Here is a 23,169-nt window from a genome sequence, read left to right as displayed (position 1 = left end):
ACAATGAACGAATACAGTAAAGCTGCTGGCTACAAAATCAACGGACAACAGCCCATTGCATTCCTATATACTAACAATGAAATCTCAGAAAAAGAAACCCAAAAAACAATTCCTTTTGCAATTGCAGCAAAAAGATTAAAATACTGAGGAATACACTTAACCAAGGATGTGAAGGACCTATATGCTGAAAACTGTAAGACATTTTTGAAAGAAACTGAAGACACAAAGAAATGGAAAGACATTCCGTGCTCATGGATTGGAAGAATCCACATAGCTAAAATGGCCATATTACCCAAAGCAATATACAGATTTAATGCAATCCCCATCAAAATCCCAATGGCATTTTTTAAAGAAATAGAACACAAAATCATCAGATTTGTTTGGAACCACAAAAGACCCTGAATAGCCAAAGCAATCTTAAGAAAAAAGAACAATATTGGAGGTATCACACTCCCTGACTTTAGCTTGTACTACAGGGCTACAATAATCAAAACAGCATGGTATTGGCAGAAAAACAGACACATAGACCAATGGAACAGAATTGAGAACCCAGAAATAAAACCACATAAATATGGACAGATAATTTTTGACAAAGAAGCTAAAAATATACAATGGAGGAAAGACAGCCTCTTCAATAACTAGTGCTGGGAGAATTGGATAGCCGCGTGCAAAAGAATGAAACTGGACTGCTATCTGTCACCATGTACCAAAATTAATTCAAAATGGATCAAAGACTTAAGCATAAGACCTGAAACAATAAACTGCATAGAAGATAACATAGGTACCAAACTTACGGACCTTGGGTTCAAAGAGCATTTTATGAATTTGACTCCAAATGCAATGGAAGTAAAAGCTAAAATGAACGAATGGGACTATATGAAACTTAAAAGCTTCTGCACAGCAAAAGAAACCATCGACAAAATAAAGAGGCAACCAGCTGCATGGGAGAAGATTATTGCAAACAATGCCTCCGATAAGGGGCTAATATCCAAAATATACAAGGAACTCATGAAACTCAACAACAAAAAAACAAACAACCCAATTGGAAAATGGGCAGAAGACCTGAAGGGACATTTCTCCAAAGAGGACATACAAATGGCAAATAGACATATGAAAAAATGCTCACCATCACTAATCATCAGAGAAATGCAAATAAAACCCACAATGAGATGTCACCTCGCTGCAGTCAGAATGGCTATCATCAACAAGACAAATAGTAACAATTGTTGGAGAGGCTGTGGAGAAAAAAGAACGCTCATACACTGTTGGTGGGAATGCAGACTGGTGCAGCTGTTACGGAAGGCAGTGTGGAGGTTCCTCAAAAAATTACGAATAGAATTACCATATGACCCAGCAATCCCTCTCCTGGGTATCTACCCACAAAATCTGAAAACATCTACACATAAGACACATGTGCTCCAATGTTCATTGCAGCTTTGTTTATGATGGCCAAGACATGGAAACAACCAAAATGTCCTTCGATAGATGAATGGATAAAGAAGTTGTGGTATATATACACAATGGAATATTATTCAGCAGTATGAAAAGATGATATAGGAACATTTGTGACAACATAGATGGATCTTGAGAGTATAATGCTAAGCGAAACAAGTCAGACAGAAAAGGCAGAGAACCATATGATTTCACTGATATGTGGTATATAAACCAAAAACAACAAAAGAACAAGACAAACGAGAAACAAGAACTCATAGGCACTGACAATCGTTTAGTGGTTACCAGAGGTTAAGGGGGGAGGGGGGTGGGAGATGAGGGTAAAGGGGATCAAATATATGGTGATGGAAGGAGAACTGACTCTGGGTGGTGAACACACAATGGGATTTATAGATGATGTAATACAGAATTTTACACCTGAAATCTATGTAATTTTACTAACGATTGTCTCCCCAATAAATAAATAAAAAAGTACAGATTGTCAGTTATAAAAATAGCCACAGGGATGTAAAATACAGCATAGGGAATATAGTCAATAATATTGTAATAGCTATGTACGGTATCAGATGGGATGATTACTTCGTAAGTTGTATAAATGTCTAATCACTATGTTGTACACTTGAAACTAATATAATACTCTGTATCAACTGTAATTGAAAAAAACAACTACATTAATGGCCAAATAACATTCTGAAAAACACTTATAAATCACTGCAGTCTCTAATGCCAGGAGTAGGCAAACTACAGCCTATGGGCCAAATACAGCAGGCCACCTATTTTTGTATGGTTTGTGAGCTAAGAATGGCGTTTCCATTTTTAAATCATTGGGAAAAAAATCAAAAGAATATTTTGTAATAGTAAGAATTATATGAAATTCAAATGTCAGTGTCCATAAACAAAGTTTATTGGAACATAGTCACACATTTGTTTATGGACTATCTGTGACTGCTTTCACACTACAACAGCAGAGTTGAGTGGCTGTGACAGAGGCCATATGGCCTGCAAAGCGAAAAATATTTACTATCTGACCATTTAGGAAAACGTTTGCTGACCCCTACTCTATACCATTTCTCAGGGACCAACTTGAGGAGATATATACATAATTAATCGCAACAGAAACAAACTCATATATATTGACTACTTGGCAATCCCACTGACTATTATGACTTTAGGTGCTTCCAGATGACACTTATTATTAAAATAACCACTCAATGGCGAAGACGTGGAGTAAAGGGAACCCCTGTGCACTGTTCTTGGGAATGTAAATTGGTATAGGCATTATGGAAAACAGTATGGAGGTTCCTAAAAAATTTTTTAAAAATAGAACATATGATCCAGCAATCCCACTTCTGGGTATATATTTGAAGGAAATGACATCATTGTCACAAAGAGATACCTGCACCCCCACGTTCATAGCAGCATTATTTGCAATAGCCAAAACATGGAAAGAACTTAGATGTCCACTGACAGATGAATGGATAAAGAAAATGTGGTGTATATATACACAATGGAATGCTATTCAGCCATAAAAAAGAAATCCTTACATTTATGACAACATGGATGAAACTTAAGGGCATTATGCTAAATGAATAAGTCAGACAGAGAAACTAATACTGTATGATCTCGCTTACATGTGGAATCAAAAAAAACCAGACTTATAGAAATAGACATCAGATCGGTGGTTGCCAGAGGCAGGGAGTGGGGGATGGAGGAATTAGATGAAGGTATTCAAAAGGTATAAACTTCCAGGTATAAGATAAATAAATTCTAGGATGCAATGTACAACATGGTGGCTATAGTTAACAATACTGTACTATATATTTAAAAATTGCAAAGACAGTAAATCTTTTATAAAGTTTTCATCACAAGGAAAAACTGTAACTATGTGAGGTGATGGATGTTAACTACTCTTAGTGTAGTGATCATTTATATATATATATATATATATATATATATGTATATGTATATATATATACACACACACATACATATATATACATCAAGTCATTACATTACACACCTTAAACTTACACAATGTTATATGTCAATTATATCTCAGTTAAACTGGGAAAAATAAAATAAATAAGTAACCTTTCAAGTAAAAACTTATTAATTGAACAACTTCATTTAAAAGCTGTAACAACATGTCCATAGACTTGAAATTAGATAAGCTGAGTGTCATTTACTTTGTCACGAGGACTGTACTATAAATCTTGACCACATCTGGGAAAGATTAGACCAAAATCATGGTTCCCTCAAGCACCTGTCTTTTTCCATGAATTTTTTTTTTGTTGTTGTTGTTGTAGGCAATACATTTTATTTGCAAAGTTTGTAGTTGTCCATGAATTTTCTGATGTTCTTCAGATGAGGACAAGGTTTGGGAAGGAGGCCTATACAAGAGCAGAGAGAATCCTCTTCAGAACCAAAGCCAGTATAAGGTGGAAATTTCCTTTCTACTTTTGGAGGAGGTGGAGCCTTGTATGAAATAGAGGTAAAGTTCTCTAGAACAAAACAAAAGCAAATGAAACATCAATATTTTTTTGTCCTGCTTATGGCTGTTTTGAAAAGTTTGTTATGTTTTCAAGATGAACATGGAGATCTTTGTAGACTATTTTAAACTCTTTCAAACAAAACACAGCAAAATCCTATGAGGGTAAGTTTCAATCATGTTTACAAAAACCACAGAACTCACTCAATAATCGTCATTGGTTCAAAAGACAGAAAAAAAAGGAAACTGTCGAATAAGTAAACATTTATCTTTTGTCATCACATCCAATTTCTGAGTATTTTTTGTTCATCTCTGATTTTTCCAATGATATGAAAATTCAAACTTAGAACTTTATGCCACCCATTCCATATTTTAACCTGTACTTGAGCCCTTTCCTATCTTTAGTCAACAGTCACTAATCAAATTCCTTTCCAAACAGGAATGACTCCTGACTCTTTTGCCTTTATCATCCCTGTCCACTGTCCCCTCCTCTTGTGGCCACTTTTGAAGACCTCTCCCTTTCCTCCAACTCAACTCTAGGCTATGGTACTTCACTATCTAGTTAAAAAACAAAAACAAAACTTTTTGTCACCAATCAGTGCTCCAGGTTGCTCTGCCCAAGAAAAGACTGCAATTGTACTAAAATGTGATGAAGCAAAAAAATGAAAATAAAACCAAAACCAAACAAACAAAACTTTTAAAATAGCCACAGCCTACTCTCTCAAAAGGAGTGTTAAGTAGTAAATACTGTTGGTTTTCTTTATTTACTTATCATCTGTGAGGAAGGAGAGATGGAGAGAGAGCTGCTTGTAATAGCCTATGAGCTTTTAGGTACTCATCTGTGAGGCTGTACAATCTCAGAAGCAAGTGTGCTCCCACAGCAAATAACACACTGACTGGATAGATTCAAATCACTTGTGTCTGTCCCACAAAAAATGGCAAAGCAGACTCCAGAATCTTTCCCAAGACAAAACAAAACAAAACAATACAACCCATGGAATCTAATTTCTACTTCTTCCCCAAGCCTGAGTATCCATAGGTATTGCTATTTGTGACTGAAAGGAATTCCAGAGTAGCAAAGATTTCCTTTTCCATTGTCAAAGTTCTAATAGATACCGTGTTTCCCCGAAAATAAGACCTAGCCGGACCATCAGCTCTAATGCGTCTTTTGGAGCAAAAATTAATATAAGACCCGGTCTTATTTTACTATAAGACTGGGTATAATATAGTATAATAATATAACATAACATAATATAATATATACTGGGTCTTATATTAATTTTTGCTCCAAAAGACGCATTAGAGCTGATGGTCCGGCTAGGTCTTATTTTCGGGGAAACACGGTAGAAGAGTACAGACTTACTGCACACCTCTATAATTGAAAATGTGCATCAATTTGTCATCCAGGCAACCTAACTCTTAAAATTGAGGGACTCTTTTTTCTACTGATTGTTCAAAAGGTTAAGGGTTTGAGGGTATTTCTTTAATGTGAAAACATTTTCAACTTTCACATTTCCTTAGACTTCCTAACATCCTGTGTTTGAAATCCCCTCAAGCATAATCCCCCAATGAGTACTGTTCCATCCTAACAGAAACTGCTCACAGAAGACATATTGGCAAAGAGAACGCCATCAAATATTTCTCACTGGCTCAATGAAAGGGGGAGGCCAGGCTGCCAGAAGAGAAGTGACTCATGAGCCTCTCCTATTGCTATCTTTGTGGCAATTAAGCAGCAGCTTTGGTAATAAAAAGGAAAGTTCAAATCTTGGATTTAGGCAGAATTGCAGCAGACCCTATCACTGCTAACTGTTACATGAAACACGTCACCAATTGGTACCTTCATTTCAGGGAAAGAATTATAGGGATGGCAGGGAGAACTCTGTGATTATTAGAAAATTGGGACATGATCAGTTTCTTCTAACAGGGTACATGTATGTACAACTCTACATACTAATCTGAGTAGTTTAACAAAAAGTGGACACATATTGAATCGCAAACTAATTAAGAATGCATTCTATACTTCCCCCTAAAATTATACATTTCGTAACACAGTGTTGTTTTCTCAACTACATAATCTTTGCAACAGTTTTAAGTAAAAAACAACCAATTTAGAGTGTTCCTCTGCACCCACAGTGCCATCTAGTGTATAGAAGCCGAGAAGTGTTCCATTCCATCATGTCTATGTAACACCACATACATCTTTGAGGATACTCTAACTCAAGATATTTTTCTGGGTAATTGCTTATATTCACAAAGCTTTGGATTTGCACCTGAATAAGTTTCCTGTCTGTAGTTTTCCATCATCCCAGCACCTTGCATATTTCAAGTGTTAAAAAAATATTTGGTGAATAAATTTAAAAGTATACATTTTTGTACAAAGCACCTTCCCAAACATCTTCTTAAACTGGCACTGCTGGATTCTGAGACACGTCTTTCAAATAGTCTGATTCCCCTAATTCCAAGTGACTTGTGAAAATATATGTTGAATGTCTACCTACAATTATCTAGATTTCAACAAATTTACAGAGAGGTGATATATTTTTAAAAGGAGTCTTAAAGGAGACACAGTGATTTGCTATTCACCATCTCAGTTGGAAAGAATGCTGGGAAAAGCCTTCAATTACCTCAAAGTTTATCTTGTATGTTCTAGTAACCCAGATATGGACTCAGGTTTTGGGAGGCCTGAGGCTTATGTAATTTTGGGAGAAGCTCTTCAAGATAAAGAATGCCAAATTATTGAGACAAAATTAGGCCCAAGGCTTTGGACTGGGGCCCCTGCAAAAGAAGAACACTAAAGCTTAATCTTCGTTAACTTTATGAACTTAAAGGTAAATCTACCTCTGCTTGTATCCAATACCCAAGCTGAATGATTATGATGGGATGCTCATTTCTGGGTCAAATAATTAGTGAATCACATAATTTTCTAGCTCTAGCTAGAAAAATCCTTAGAACTCATCTAATCCTCAACAATCTTCATAAATTTGCCTCTTTTTCCCTCATAGCCCTCTGCCTCACTACAATTTGGGTACATGTTTTGGTCAAGCAGTTGGAATGGAAATCTAAATGCTTTTCTTTTCACTGAATTCTTGCTTATACAGTGGATATATTTCAGTTCTCTGGGGAATTCTCTTGTGCCAATTTGGTCTACCTTTCCTGGGGAGGCTCAGCCAGGTTTGTAGCTTCTCTCTTCCTAGATATCAATTGCATCCAGGTTAGTTCAGTTCAGAATGAAAACCAGTGACTTATTTAAACACCTACTAGGTGCAGGTCATTCTAGTAGACTTTGGAGCTCCAAAGTTGGGTAAGGAGTTTCTAGGCTGGAAGGGGAGCTGAGACCCACTGCATGTTACATGGTGTTATGAGGGTCGTAGAAGCAGGTGGGAGGAAAAAGAGGCAAATTTGTTAGGTCCATCGAGGCCATGTGGTGAGACTAGAAATGAATTTCACCCTGTCACTGTACCTTGGGATGGCTAATTTGCTCAAATGGTCATTAAACATTCATCTTGGATGTCCTTCTTGCATGAAGAATTCACAGATGGTTAGAAATGACTCCACAAAATTAAAAGTGCTTTAAGTTTTTTGCTCATCCTTAATGTTAATACAGCCTAATAAATGTTCAAGGGCAATGGGAATGAATGGTGGTGTTACTGGTTTGGCTGTCCTAGGCACTAAGAATTGATAATAAGAAAGTCCACTCATAGACAAAGAAATAATAACCCAAGGAAGGAATTCTAGGTACAAACAGTTTACATTCAAATCCCTTCAGTGAAAGAAACACCTGCTGCTGCAGCCCCTGGAGCCTTTTCCAACCTTCATGCTACAAGAAAGTCCAACAGGCCTCCATCTGCCGGTCTTTCATCCACATGAAATAATGAAGGAGTGACATGCTATAGCCTGGCAGGCAAGCCTGGGCCAGTGGGATGGTCAAGCTGCCTAGTGGGGGAGTCACACCGGACTGTTCTGTAGAAGAATTCTATGGAATCGTCTTCTCCTTAGAACCTTAAATGCATGAACGAATCTCATCTTTTTAGGAGTCAGATTGGTTTTAAAGGGGGGTACAGATACTTCTTGGAATTCTATCAAGCCCTGTGCTTCCACATAAATAGAAAGCTTACTCATGTGCCTTTCTTGGGACTGCAGCCAACTCCTTCTCTTAGTCTGTCTGCCATTTTTTTCTCCCACAAAATATGTTGGGGAATCATTAGTTAAAAGAAGGTACTAAAGCACCAAGGTTATATACTGCATTAGAAATCTCCCCCTGGCTTCCTCTTAGGGAGGTCCCTAGCTGTGTTGTGGGCACTTGTCAGCTTCTTCCTATGTCACTGCAGAGTGAAGACACTACATATTCTACTGACCACAATTATTGACAAGGGAGAATTGTGACTATGATTATTGGCAGGACTCTGTCCTGGTTCAGGCATCAAAAATACCAAAATATAATGTATAGAATTTGATCAGTCTTATGAATTTTAGAACCACATGAATTATATATAAAATTAAAATATCAGAAGTAACTATCTAAGTAACACTAAGTATATTAATTTAACCTTACCAAAAAGTTAAGGAAAGCAAATGTAAAGATTATCAGAGAGTATTTATTCACTCCCCGCCTACCCTACATCATTGATGTAATTTCTAGTCATTAGCTGCATTAAGTACACTGTTGTTACTCAAGAACAGTTGTGTAATAATAGTGTCTGCTAAATGGGATATTTTAACATATGTTATGAGAAATACAAAAAGTCAGCATGACTATAAAATGCATCACAATTTTGCATTTGCATAATTTTCTGTTTAAATGCATAATGCTCATGTTATATTAGCTTTAGAGGCACAAACTACTTTTTTCTACAAAATACAGTTAAGTCTTCAGAGTGAACAAAAGAAGTAGCAGAAAGAAAGCATTAGGGCTCAGCTGAAAAGAACCATAGGTCATGTGAAGCTGATACATTTGCCGAGTGCACCAGTGAATTCACGTTGTCTTTGAGAGGCAAATGCCTCTCAAAGACCCCTGCAAACCCATTAAGAAACGAACAATGAACCATGTCTCTCCAGCACTACATTCATTTTCCCAAACACAACCTTCAGTCTCAAAATCAAGCTGAGACACAAACATCAACCAAATGTTGGACTTTATGTTTAAGGGATCATGTGATGTTTTAGAACCTTCACCATATCCTTTATGTCAAGGTAATCTGTCAGTAGGACACAAATAAGTATTTTTGTGACTCATCTTTTATATGCTTCTTTTTTCAAATTTTCAAGTCTGCACTAAAGACTTATTGATTCTAAATAGGCATCTACATTTTTAAAGATCAAATTCTCCTCGCACTGATCTAAGGCTCACTAGCAGCTTCTTCTCAGCAGCCACCACGTGCACATTCCCAGCTGCCTCTTTTGCAGAGTCCCCAAAACAACTATGCTCAACTGTGTCCACTAAAGAAGACCAATGATAGAAAATAAGAAGTGGCCACCAATATGGCCCCATAAGGTCCACAGATTGGTACTAATCTGGCAGGAAGATGCAGTGGAACAAATTCCCTTAATGAACCAAAGAGTGAAACTGAAAGGTTTTTTTTTTTTTTCTTTATCCCAACCCCTGGGTGCATTTGATGTGCTTTCCATCACACAGTAAATGTTCCCAGGAGGCCAGGAACACTACACAATGGGGATACCAAGGCACAAAGCGGGCCTCCTCTCATCCTAGAGACAAACCGTCTTGTTTTTTAGGAAGCTATGGTTGCTTCTAAGCTTCCACCTCATCCCTCCGGGAAGTGCACTAACATGACTACTCTGTGGAGAAGTAAGCATCCCGTACTCCAGCTCCAAACTCCAATCTAACACGTCGGCAACTCTCACTGCCCCTACTTAGCCTAGCACTGGCACCGTATGTCAGGAGCCTGGGTTAGAAGGCCCAGGAATCAGGCAGAGCTGGCTAGCAGGTTTAACAAATAAGGGGCTTCTTTCCCCCCACTCTCGCCTCCCATTTTTTTAAGCCGTTGTTTCTCAGTCTAGTTGTGTAGGACACAGCTCCCTGGTCCATGCTGGTGTTATGAACCTTGCGCTACCCCTGGCTGAGGCAGTCAGTCGCCGGTTGTCGGTCGGCTGCTCACAGCAGTGCAGGGCAGCTCTCGCCAGCTGCTGGACACTCACGCTGGCCACTGGCCGCTCACGGCAGTGCACAGCAGCTCACACTGACTTCCAGCTGCTCACTGTAGCCCATCTCCAGGGAGAGCCATTGTTCACAGTCTTAGCTGTAGAGGGCGCAGCTCACTGGCCCGTGTGGGAATTGACCCAGCGGCTTTCAGCGTTAGGAACACGGCGCTCCAACTGCCTGAGCCACACGGCCGCCCCTGGGGTTTGTTTCTCTGGCTTCATATCAGATCTTCCACCTGCTTCTACGACCCTCATAACACCATGTAACATGCAGTGGGTCTCAGCTTCCCTTCCAGCCTAGAAACTCCTTACCCAACTCTGGAGCTCCAAAGTCTACTAGAATGACCTGCACCTAGTAGGTGTTTAAATAAGTCACTGGTTTTCATTCTGAACTGAGCTAACCTGGATGCAATTGATATCTAGGAAGAGAGAAGCTACAAACCTGGCTGAGCCTCCCCAGGAAAGGTAGACCAAATTGGCACAAGAGAATTCCCCAGAGAACTGAAATATATCCACTATACAAGCAAGAATTCAGTGAAAAGAAAAGTATTTAGATTTCCATTCCAACTGCTTGACCAAAATATGTACCCAAATTGTAGTGAGGCAGAGTGCTATGAGGGAAAACAGAAGGCTCTGGCATCTGGCAAACAAGTTCGAATCTTGGCTCACCCTTTACTTGCTGCATGACCTTCAACAAGTTAGCCCATTTTAAGCTTCAGTTTCTTCACCTCTAAAATGGGGATAATGGGCCTACCCTTCTTGAATTATTGTTAGGAAGAAATAAGACAACAAATGCCTGGCAGATAGCAAATGCTCAATAAATGGTAGCTATAATGGTAGCTATTATGAGCTAAGCATTTGAAACTCAAAAGTAAAAATGTTAACTAGGGAACAAAGATTCTAAGTTTCAATATTATTTTCTAATTGACAGACATATCACTTACCAATTCCATATTTATTCTTATAATAAGCCTTCGTAAATTCATCACAGTCACAAAGGAGCACTTTCCTTCCCCATACATTGATGGTAGTTCCTAAGGACAGGTCACTATCTTTGTAAAACTCTTGTTCTAATTTTCCTAGCTAATAAAAAAGAAAGGAACACAGTGTTGGCACCGCAGACCCTCCAAAGACCTAACCCTTCCCAAAGCAAAAAAGAAATTAAAAAAAAAAAAACAACCCTCAATTATATCATTTATAACCAAATTTTAAAAATCAAATCAAAAGACAACCAGTTGGTATTAACATTTTAAAACATTCTTTTAGCAATGTACTGCTACCCAATAGCAATATAATACATATATTTACATATGCACTTAAACATGTTTATTATTGATAAACAGCAATGCAATGCATACATTTATACATTCATCAATTTTATTCACAGCCTCACAAGAAAAGAATATGTAACTCACTCCACATTTCAGATTCCACGGACATCACATTGGAAACAGTAGTAAAACATGAGGTTCCTCACCTTGTATTTATCCAACAGGTAGCCATGCACTTGGTTCACTGCCAGGCCACCATACATATTGAGAACTATTTGATCTGTTATCTCGCCTGGTTGATAGACTCCAGGTGGGCCATACTAGAAAACAAAAGCAAAACAAGATGTGGTAGATGGCCTCTAAACACAAAGATGGCCCTGTTGAGGGGCTCAAGAGGGAAATATGCATTATATGGTTCTTCTCTGCCACCCACAGGGAAGAGAAGACAACTTACGCCATACACCTCTCCCTGTACTTCCTCACCTGCTGCAGGCTGGTCTATACACCACCCATCTGTTAAGGCCCTGATAAAGCCCCATCTTTCCCCATCCGATTGGCCTGTCCACAGTCCAAAGCTCCACAGCACCTACCACAGGATTAAACCACTTTTTGTGGTTCTCTAATTGCTTCACCAGCAGTCATCTTTTTCCTCTTCACTCAAATACAAACAACCCTGAAGAAGAAACCATGCCTTGCCTACTTTTCTCTACTCCCTTAGCACCCTGCCTGATCCTGAGCTAAGGAGGCATTTGCTGGCTGAGAGAAGTAGTGTGGTGAGGTGGCAAGAACAACAGAGTGTGATCAGCCTCCAGAAGAAACTGTGGCCTGGAACAAGCCAGGGCACTCCTCAGTTCCATATGCACTAGAGGTGGTCCAAGCAGTTGCATGAACTGTAGGAAATACTTCAACGTATAAATTGACAGTGATCAGTTTATCACATACAGATGAGAAATCTGAATCATCTCTGATACATGTGACATAAAATGTTAAGTTCAAACGTGCATTTATAATGTGTGGGGCATAAGTAAGCCATGTAACATAGAAAAATAGGACATTTGAATGCAAACTCTCTTTACCACTTACTAGCTACAGAACTTGGGGCCAGGAATCTACTCAGAACTTGAGTTTTGTCATCTATAGTAACAACAGTACTTATTCCTTGCTTTCTCAAAAGATATTGAGAGTATCAGGGGAACACCCACAACTATTGTGTCTCTCACCCATGAGAATGTAAGCTCCTGGAAGCAGGACTTAATCCATTTTCTTTCTCACTATAATCCCAGAGCTGACACACTGTTGACACTCAATAAATATTTGTTGAATTAATGAATAAATGAAGCAATTGATGAAAAGGTACATTGCAAAGTTCAGATGTGTCATTATTATTTTATATTCAGCCTATTTTCCAAAGCCATTCTAAAAACAGGCTTCCCTGATACCTTCTGGCCACCTGCTGTGCATACCCCAGAGCTCCCTCTATGACAAATCCTGCCTACCTCCACCAGCTATCCCCTCCCAGCAACACAGAAGGGCTTCTGGGGGTGGGCTCAGAGAATCTGGGAGAGCCTCCTGTGTAGACCACATAACCAGCAGTTTTTTTCATCAGAAATGAGAGTTTCAGTAACCTGTTCTGTAGCACTAAAAATTAAGTTAAAAAATACTTGATCCAAGTAAGAAATAAAACATAACATGGAACTGTGAAAAAGCCTTTATATTTTTGTGTGTCCTTATAAATGTTTATAGGTCCTTTGATAGTGTTTTTTGCTATGTTATCTTATTCTATTTTTACAGTTACCTCAGGATGGAGGCTGTGTTAACTGCATTTTAGAGATAAGGAAATAAACTCAGAGAGGTTAAGTGACTTGCCCAAGATAATCCAACTATGAAGTGCAGAACCACAAGTCTAACCCAGGTTTTCTGTCTCTGTGTCATTTCTGGCTGTACCCAAGTTACATTAGCTCTCAAATTGCCATAAATATGTATAGAAATCAATCTGACAACTCCTTTTTAATAGTAAATAAAATGCAAAAGCTGTCACTGCCGCTAGCCAGTGGCTAGCTGGTGGCTGGTGGCTACTCTCAGAAGAGTCATTCCTGTGCGTATGCATGTATGTTTGTGTGTGCACACTCAGAACCCAAACCAACATCATGGAATCTCCTCAGTAAGCTACAGAGGCCAAAGGCCAGTGCCCAATCCAAGGCCATGAGTCACTGCTAGAGAGTCAGTTACCTTCAAAAGACTGATTGTGAACTCAATGATAAATAGATGCCTTCACTTGCATTTGACTTTTTTCCTTTACTTACCTTAAGCCCAGAATATTCCAACTCCAATTTGTCATATCCTCTGTATTACTTTCAAAGATATATATTAATATAGGGCACAAAATGAAAGTCTTCTAAACACTTGCACTAATATATGGTAACTGTCATCACATAGTCATAATACTTAACATTCCAGTAAGTGACTAGAGTCTTTCAGACTACAAGCAAACTGGGAAAATGGTTCTCTGTATACTGCTCACCTTGGGCAGCTTTCTCCTCTGGAGGAAAAATGGCATATCATCCCGGCCTGAGTTGTGTGGTAGCAATTCTTTGATTTTGATAGTATCATCAGACAGAAAGTAATGCAAGATGAGCTCTCTACGGTTCCCGAACAATGAGGTTGAATCGTCCCACAGGCAGAAGAAACGCAAAACCTTCCTATCATATTCGAGGAACTGTTTCAGGGTGTTGGAGGGCCCATGGGGATGTAAGCGCTTTATGTAGTCTAGCTTCTGAAAATGGAGCAAAGGTCAATAACAGTTCTGGTTTGGGTATAAGCACTTCTGGGATGCAAGCAATCAAAGAACATAAAGGTACCTTTTCCATAGAACATTCTGATTTTTTTTTTAAATTTCAACTAACAATATCCATATATATATAGGCACATATAATGTTTTAGCCTTAAAAATACAATCAAGTATTAGGAAGCCTGTCATATTAAAAATTATTTTAATACACTAAAAATATTTCTGTAATGTTTTTAAAGACTGATTTTTTCAAAGAATTAAAATTATTGTTTAAGAAAAGACAAAACTAATGTATGGTGACAAATTAGAACAGCAATTGCCCTTTGGTGGGGGACTGACTGGAAAGGGGAACAAGGGAACTTTCTGGGGTGATGGAAATATTCTGTATCTTGATTTTCATGTTGATTACTAAATTGTACACATTTTTCAAAACTTGATCTGTATCCTTAAGATTTGTACACGAGTCTATGTTAATTATATCTCAACCAAAATAACTGTTTGTCTTTTCACTGAAAATTCATATTGGCATATCCTTCTTATTCAGCCAAAGATTTTTGTGAAGGTAAAAAGGAAGAAATATATTTGTGGTTTATTTTACTCAAAAGCTTTAGATACTGAGGATTTGAAAGGTCATAGAAACAGAAGCAGAGCTAATGGAAAACTTCCCAATCAGCACAGAACCACTGCCTGGGCTCTGTCTCCCAACCCAGCAACCACGAGCTCTGCAGTCTTCTTAGTGCAACTCTTCTCTATTTGCATGTTCTCAGCCCTTGGAGCAAAAGTACCCCATTCTATCTGATGCAGCCAAATAGGATCGTTATATAAGGAAGTGCTCAGTGGCAAGGGAGATTACATTGCATTATGTAATCTGATCTGGAAATTCTCAAATTTGTTTATCTGTCCAGGGCAGTCTAGGTATAGACTTGCCCCAACACAGTGGAAGACATGATGGCCTTCCAAAGGCTCTTCAGTCTTATCCTTGATCTTTAAATGAAGGAATGGGACTTCTACTTTCATCAATTGAAAAAATATTTCTTTGGTATTATAATTCCTCTAAGAAATGCATTATTGATTACACACCATTGGGGCTATTTTCAGTTTACGTTAAACTGTTTAATTTTAACTTTAAATTTCAAGACAGCAAACACTGGAGAAGTAAAAGCATTAAAATCAATATAAAAGCCTCATATTTAATTACTAATTTTCCACAGATTTCTGTATTTATTGAAGAGCTTTCTCCCTGAGGAAATAAATGCTAAAATTATTCTCCCAATCTGAAAGGAAATTACTTAAAACATTTCTTGGCTGTTCTTGGTATTTATTCTTGATTCCTGGAACAAAAGATTATTTTTATTATAAACCTAGGAAATTGCACAGTGCTCTATGTATTTCATATAATGCATCATCATTCACAATCACCATCATAAAATACTAACTGAGTGCAGCCATATGCAAAGGGTGGTAATTCATACGGATCCATTTCTTTTAGGTTCTTCTCTCTGCTAGCTCTAAAAACTGTTTTTATCTAGGGCATTTGGAAAAATAAAAATGAACCCAAACCATAAATCTTCTTGCACACCAATACACACAGGTATAATGCCACAAGGATTTCACCTTAGATATTCCAGGATCAACAATATATATTTCTCGGGAAGGTTGTATGCCTATAACATCGAAGAACAATTCTGATGGGGCTAGGAGGCAGGAATGATCCTATATTCAGCTTTTAACAAGAGATCAAAATAAGGAGAATTTTATTCTCAATTTTATATTATCTTTCTGCAAAGAAATGAATTACAAATCTAGAAACAGTAAAAATGAGATTAAACTTATTTATAGGATAGAAATTAGAATAATTGTTATCACTTGGTGAGAAGAGGGATTGACTGGAAAAAGGATTGAGGGAACTTTCTGGAGGGGTGGTGAATGAAATATCTTCTATATCTTGATTTGGGTGTGGATTACATGGGTATATGCATTTGTTAGGACTCACCCAACTGTATACTTAATTTCTGTGTATTTTACTATGTATAATCATACTTCAATAAAAATAGAAAAAGAAAACAAATGACAATAATGAAAACCAGGGTACAAATGAAGAGATTTGAGTTCAAGTCCCAGCAAGAAGATTGGCTAGTTAGTGATCTTCCACATGACACTTGCCCTTTTGGGTGTTCAGATTCTTCTATAAAACATAAAATTTGGGCCAAGGGATAATTTTTTTTAAAAATTTTTAGAAAGAAAATACTACTACTACTAACACTGATTCTTTCCTCCCTACACTAACTGGGGTCAGACTTTGAAAACGATCATCCTTTCATAATGGGGGTATATTGAAATCATACTCTTCTCACTCCTCCAGAACATCTCTGCATCTGATGCCACCAAAAGGGGAACTGGGAGTCCCGAGAAAAAAGGAAAAAGGAAAAGGTGTACTGAGGGCTTGGCTCACTAAATCAATAGTACAGAAGCAAAGATTTCTTCAGAGTTAGGCAACTAAATGGGAAAAGACAAGCCAGGTAAATGTGGGCCCAACTCTTACAATGTCAGTGACCACAAAACCGACTGTGGGCTCTTAGAAATGGTCCTATGTGGGCAGCTCACTGAGAACTCCTACGGTCTGGAAGGAAAAACTATCCATGGAGAGAAGTGAGGACAGGGACAGTGAGTGAAGCCAAAAGGAGAAGGCAACTCCAGTGACTATGGCCTCAAAAGTTCTCTCACATTTGCATCAGAAGTAACAGTACACTCTACTGACTCTGAAGGGGTTATCATTCTGAAGATAAAAACTTACAAATGTATCAACTTCTTACCTTTCTCCATATCTTCAGGTAAGGATCTTCTGGACACTGTCCTGGAGGGTTTAATTTGACTCCTATTTTCTTCAAAAAGTTTTTTGTGAATGCATCACAGTCATAAATCTTGAATGTTCGGCCATAAAAGACAATGTCTATGTTGATATTGAAATGATACACAGTATAAAACTGATCATCATGAGGAGGTGGAAGAGAAATCCGATGACGCCGGATAAAAGTCCCTATGGCATAAATAAAATAAAACTGTTTCATCATGAGGCTAACAAGGAAGAAGTCGCAGCACAACTCTAACAGCCTTGAATGCTTTCTGACAACAGTAACTTGGCAAAGAGCTGTTTCATGGAGGCAGCATTAGTATGTTCAAACTCTGAGGATACCACAGGGAGCTGAGACTTCTGAGGTCAAGACTTATTTGACCAGACTTGCATGTTATTGGAGTTCCCTAAGTGGTACTGGGGAAGTACTTTAGTAACCCATAAATACTAGGATGGTAGGGAAGAAGGGCATAAACAGAGTGACCTAATGTGCCAGACACTGCTACCATGTATTTCCCCAGACAAACAGGAACACTTTCACACAATAGCTCTCAATGTGAGCACACTAAACAAGGAACTAAGACCCCAAAGAAGAGTGCTCACAAAAATGCATACTCTTGGCTCAAAAAAAATAAGCTTCAATACAGTAGGTGCCAACACCATGATTTATATTTTCTATAAGCATGAATGACTTTATGCTGATTTGAAGCTTTGTGGAATCTTCTTTCCTCTACCACCCTTTCCTCCCTCCTTATTCTTAATACATTAAAAACAAATACAGAGAGAGAGCCAAAATGAGGAAAAAAAGAAATATGTTCCAAATGAAAGAACAGGAGAAAATCCCAGAAAAACAACTAAATGAAACAGAGGCAAGCAATCTACCAGATAGAGTTCAAAACACTGGTTATAAGGATGCTCAAGGAACTTACTGAGAACTTCAGCAAACAGATAGTAAGCATTAAAAAAAAATTATGGAAAACATAAAAAAGAACCAGTCAGAAATGAAGAATACAATGACTGAAATGAAGAATGAAGTAGAAAGAATCAACAAAAGATTAGAAAGAAGCAGAGTATCGAATCAACAATTTCAAAGATGAGTTAGGAAAAAACACCCAATATGAACAGCAAAGAGAAAAAAGAATCAAAAAATGAGGATTGTTTAAGGGGCCTCTGGGACAACATGAAGCATAACAACATTTGCATCATAGGGGCACCAGAAGGAGAACAGAGAGAGCAAGGGATTGAGAACCAATGTGAAAAATTAATGACTGAAAACTTCCCTAAGCTGACAAAGGAAATGGACATACAACCTCAGGAAGTGCAGAGAGTTCCAAACAAGATGAACCCAATGAGGCCCACACCAAGACATACCATAATTAAAACACTAAATGTTAAAGACAAAGAATCTTAGAAGCAGCAGAAAAAAGGCAGTTAGTTACCTACAAGGGAACTCCCACAAAACTGTCAGCTGATTTCTCAACAGAAACTTGGCAGGCAGGAAGAGACTGGAACAAAATATTCAAAGGGATGAAAAGCAAGGACCTACAACCAAGACTATTCTACACAGCACGGCTATCATTGAAAATTGAAGGAGAGATAAAGAGCTTCCCAAACGAAAAAAAGCTAAAGCAGTTCATCACCACCAAACCAGTATTACAAGAAATGTTAAAGGGACTTCTTTAAGAAGAAGGGCGAAAATAAAGAAGATAAATATGAATAATAAGACAGAAATAACTATATACCTATCAGTAATCACTTTAAATATAAATGGATTAAAAACTCCAATCAAAAGATATAGGGTAGCTGAATGGATAAGAAAACAAGACCCATATATATGCTGTCTACAAGAGACCCACTTCAGACTGAAACACACAGACTGAAAGCGAAGGCACTGAAAAAGATATTTCATACAAATAGAAATAAAAAAAAAGCTGGGGTACCAATACTTATATCAGACAAAATAGATTTTAAAGCAAAGGCTATAATAAAAGACAAAAAAGTACATTTCATAATGATAAAGAAATCAATCCCAAAAGAGAATATAACCCTTGTAAACATTTATGCACCCAACATAAGAGCACTGAAATACATAAAGCAAATATTAACCAACATAAAGAGAGAAACTGACAGTAATAGAGTCATAGTAGAGGACTTTAACACCCTCCCCATTGACATCAAGGGATAGATCTTCCAGACGCAAAATCAACAAGGAATTAGTGGCCTTAAATGACTAGGCCAGATGGATTTAATTGATATTTTTAAAACATTTCGCCCCAAAGCAGCAGAACGTACATTCTTTTCAAGTGCAGATGGAACATTTTCCAACACAGATCATATGTTAGGCCACAAAACAAGTCTCAATGAATGTAAGAAGACTGAAATCATATCAAGCATCTTCTCCGACCACAAGGGTATGAAACTAGAAATCAATTACAAGAAAAAAACTGAAAAATACACAAACATATGGAGGCTAAATAACATACTACAAAACAATGAATGGGTTAACAATGAGATCAAGCAAGAAATCAAAAGATATCATGAGACAAATGAAAAGGAAAATACAACAACCCCAAATATATGGAACACAGCAAAAGCAGTCCTAAGAGGGAAATTCATAGCAATGCAAGCCTACCTCAAGAAACAAGAAAAATCTCAAATAGTCAAATTTTACACCTAAGAGAACTGGGAAAATGAACAGCAAACAAAACCCAAAATGAGTAGAAGGAAGGAAATAATAAATATCAGAGCAGAAATAAAATCTAAAAAAATACAAAAGATCAATGAAACCAAAAGCTCATTCTTTGAAGGAGAAAACAAAACTGATGCAACTTTACCCAGACCCACCCAAGAAAAGAGAGAAGTAAGATAAAAAAAAATCAGGAATGAAAGAAGAGAAGTGACAATGGACATCACAGAAATATAAAGGATTTTAAGAAAATACTAAGAACAATTATATGCCAACAAATTGGAATATCTGGAAGAAATGGATCAATTCCTATGAATATACAAACTTCCAAGGCTGAATCAAGAAGAAACATAAAATCTGAACAGATCAAACTACTAATGAAACCAAATCAGTAATTAACAAGCTCCCAACATACAAAACTCCTGCACCAGATGGCTTCACATGTGAATTTTACCAAACATTCAAAGAAGAATTAACACCTATCCACCGCAAACCATTCCAAAAAATTCAAGAGGAGGGAAGGCTCCCAAGCTTATTTTATGAGGCCAGCATTACACTGATTCCAAAACCAGACAAAGATATCACAAAAAAATTATACACCAATATGCCTGATGAAAATAGATGCAAAAATCCTCCACAAAATATAAGCAAACTGAATTCAGCAGATCATAACCCATGGTCAAGTGTGATTTATTCCTGGAATGCAAGGTTGGTCCAATATCCACAAATCAATTAACAAGATTACACTACATAAACAAAATGAAAGACAAAAATCATATGATCATACCAATAGATGCAGAAAAAGTGTTTGACAAAATCCAGCATCCATTTTATGATAAAAATACTTAGTAAAGGGGGACTAGAGGGAAGATATCTCAACATAATAAAGGCCACATATGACAAACCCACAACTCAATGAGAAAAAGCTAAAAGCATTCTCCTTAAGATCAGGAACAACACAACGATGTCCACTTTCATCACTTTTATGTCACATAGTATTGGAAGTCCTAGCCACAGCAATCAGACAAGAAAAAGAAATAAAAGGCATCCAAATTAGAAAAGAAGAAATCAAACTGTCATTATTTGCAGATGACACTATCATACATACAGAGAACATCATAGATTCCACCAAAAAAATATTAGAACAGATAAATAAATTCAGTAAAGTAGCAGGATATAAAATAAATATTTAGAAATCGGTTGCATTTTTATATACCAATAATGTATTATCAGAAAGAGAAATTAAGAAAACAATTCAATTTACAACTGCATCAAAAAAATATATACAAAATACCTATGAATAAATTTAACCAAGGAGGTAAAAGACCAGTACTCAGAAAACTGTAAGATACTGAAGAAAGAAATTAAAGAACATACAAATAAATGGAAGCATATATCATGCTCATAAATAGGAAGAATTAACATCATTAAAATGTCCACACTACCCAAAGCAATCTACAGAATCAATGCAATCTCTATCAAAATCCACTGGCATTTTTCACAAAACTAGAACATAAAATCCTAAAATTTATATGGAACCACAAAAGACCCCAAATAATTTTTGAAAAAGAAGAACAAAGGTGGAGGTATCATGCTACCTAATATCAAACTATACTACAAGGCCATAATACTCAAAACAGCATGGTACTAGGATAAAAACAGACACATAGATCAATGGAACAGAATAGAGAGCCCAGAAATAAACCCATGCCTATACGGTCAATTAATCTATGACAAAGGAGGCAAAAATATACAATAGGGTAAAGATAGTCTGGTCAATAAATGGTGCAGGGAAAACTGGACAGATACATGCAAAAAAATGAAACTGGATCACTTTCTTACACTACATACAAGAATAAACTCAAATGGATTAAAGACTTAAATATAAGACCCAAAACCATAAAACTCCTGGAAGAAAACAGGCAGTAAACTCTCTGACATTGCTTTTAATGGTATTTTTTTCTGCTATATCTCCTAGGGCAAGGGAAACAAAAAATAAATAAATAAACAAATGGGACTACCTAAAAAGTTTTTGCACAACAAAACGAAAAGATGGTCTACTGAATGGGAGAAGATATTCACCAACGATACATTTGAGAAGGAGTTAGTATTCAAAATTTGTTAAAAAAAAAAAAAAAAAACAACTCATACAACTGAACACCAGAAAAACAAACAACCCAATTAAAAAATGGGCAGAGGACCTGAATAGACATTTCTCCAAACAGGACACACAGTAGCGAACAAACATATGAAAAGATGCTCAATGTCACTAATCATCAGAGAAATGCAAATTAAAACCACAATGAGATATACTCTCACACCTCTCAGAATGGCCATCATCAATAAATCAACAAACAAGTATTGGCGAGGATGTGGAGAAAAGGGAACCCTCGTGCACTGTCAGGACTGCAAATTGGTGCAGCCAGTATGGAAAACAGTATGGAGATTCCTCAAAAAATTAAAAATACAACTACCTTAAGACCCAGCAGTCCCACTTCTGAGTATTTATCTGAAGAAACTGAAAATATATAATTCGAAAAGTTGTATGCATCCCTACGTTCACTGCAGCATTAGTTACAATAACGAAGATATGAAAGCAACATATGTGTCCATCAGTAGACAACTGGATAAAGAAGATGTGGTACATATACACAATGGAATATTACTCAGACATAAAAAAGAATGAAATCTTACCATTTGCAACAACGTAGATGGAACTGGAGAGTATTATGCTAAGTGAAATAAGTCAGACAGAGATAGACAAATACCATTTGATCTCACTTATATGTGGAATCTAAAAACAAAATAAACAAACAAGACAGAAACAGACTCATGGGTACAGAGAACAAGCTGACGTTTGCCAGATGGGAAGGGGCTTGGTGGGCTGGGTGAAAAGGGTGAAGGGATTTTCAGAAGTACAAATTGGCTGTCACAAAATAATCATGGTAATATAAAGTACAACATAGGAAATATAGTCAATAATATTGTAATAACTATGTATAGCGCCAAGTGGGTACCAGACTAATTGGAAGGAATTACTTCGTAAATTATATAAATGTCTAACCACTATGCTATACACCTGAAACTAATATAAAATAATATTGAGTATGAACTGTAATTGAAAAATAAAAATTGAAAATTTTTAAATGAAAAAATAAAAGGAGAAAAGAAAAGCAAACTGACAGTCAAGTAAATAGCTCAAGTAAAATTGGTTTGTGTGACCTCTATATGGGGAAGTATTTTAGTATAAAGATGTCAAGCAATCGTCTTCACAGTTTATATAGCACTGTAAATGGCATCTTTTACCAACATCTAGAAATACTTATTAATTATTCATTCCTACTCATTAGGGAACATTTAATGAATATCTTTATGTGCCAGGAACTGTGTTGAGCTCTGTTCCATCATTCTACTAATCGTCTTTTCACTCTGTTGAAGGTAAATTAACTATGTAGCAACTTTTAATTACTTGGTACA

At 37.1% G+C, this 23,169-nt stretch overlaps 1 protein-coding gene across 1 annotated transcript in view; it reads right to left on the bottom strand.

The window, feature by feature from the left end:
• EFHC2 (EF-hand domain containing 2) overlaps window positions 1-23,169 on the bottom strand; it is a 239,729-nt gene that overhangs the window by 117,664 nt on the left and 98,896 nt on the right. The window contains 5 exon segments of the mRNA XM_033122963.1: window positions 3,788-3,953; window positions 11,041-11,179; window positions 11,574-11,687; window positions 13,889-14,140; window positions 16,969-17,192. Of these exon segments, the coding sequence (XP_032978854.1) occupies window positions 3,788-3,953; window positions 11,041-11,179; window positions 11,574-11,687; window positions 13,889-14,140; window positions 16,969-17,192 (895 nt within the window).

The sequence above is a fragment of the Rhinolophus ferrumequinum genome, chromosome X (genome assembly GCF_004115265.2).
Source record: "Rhinolophus ferrumequinum isolate MPI-CBG mRhiFer1 chromosome X, mRhiFer1_v1.p, whole genome shotgun sequence".
Taxonomy (NCBI): domain Eukaryota; kingdom Metazoa; phylum Chordata; class Mammalia; order Chiroptera; family Rhinolophidae; genus Rhinolophus; species Rhinolophus ferrumequinum.
This window is presented reverse-complemented; position numbering and strand designations above follow the sequence as displayed.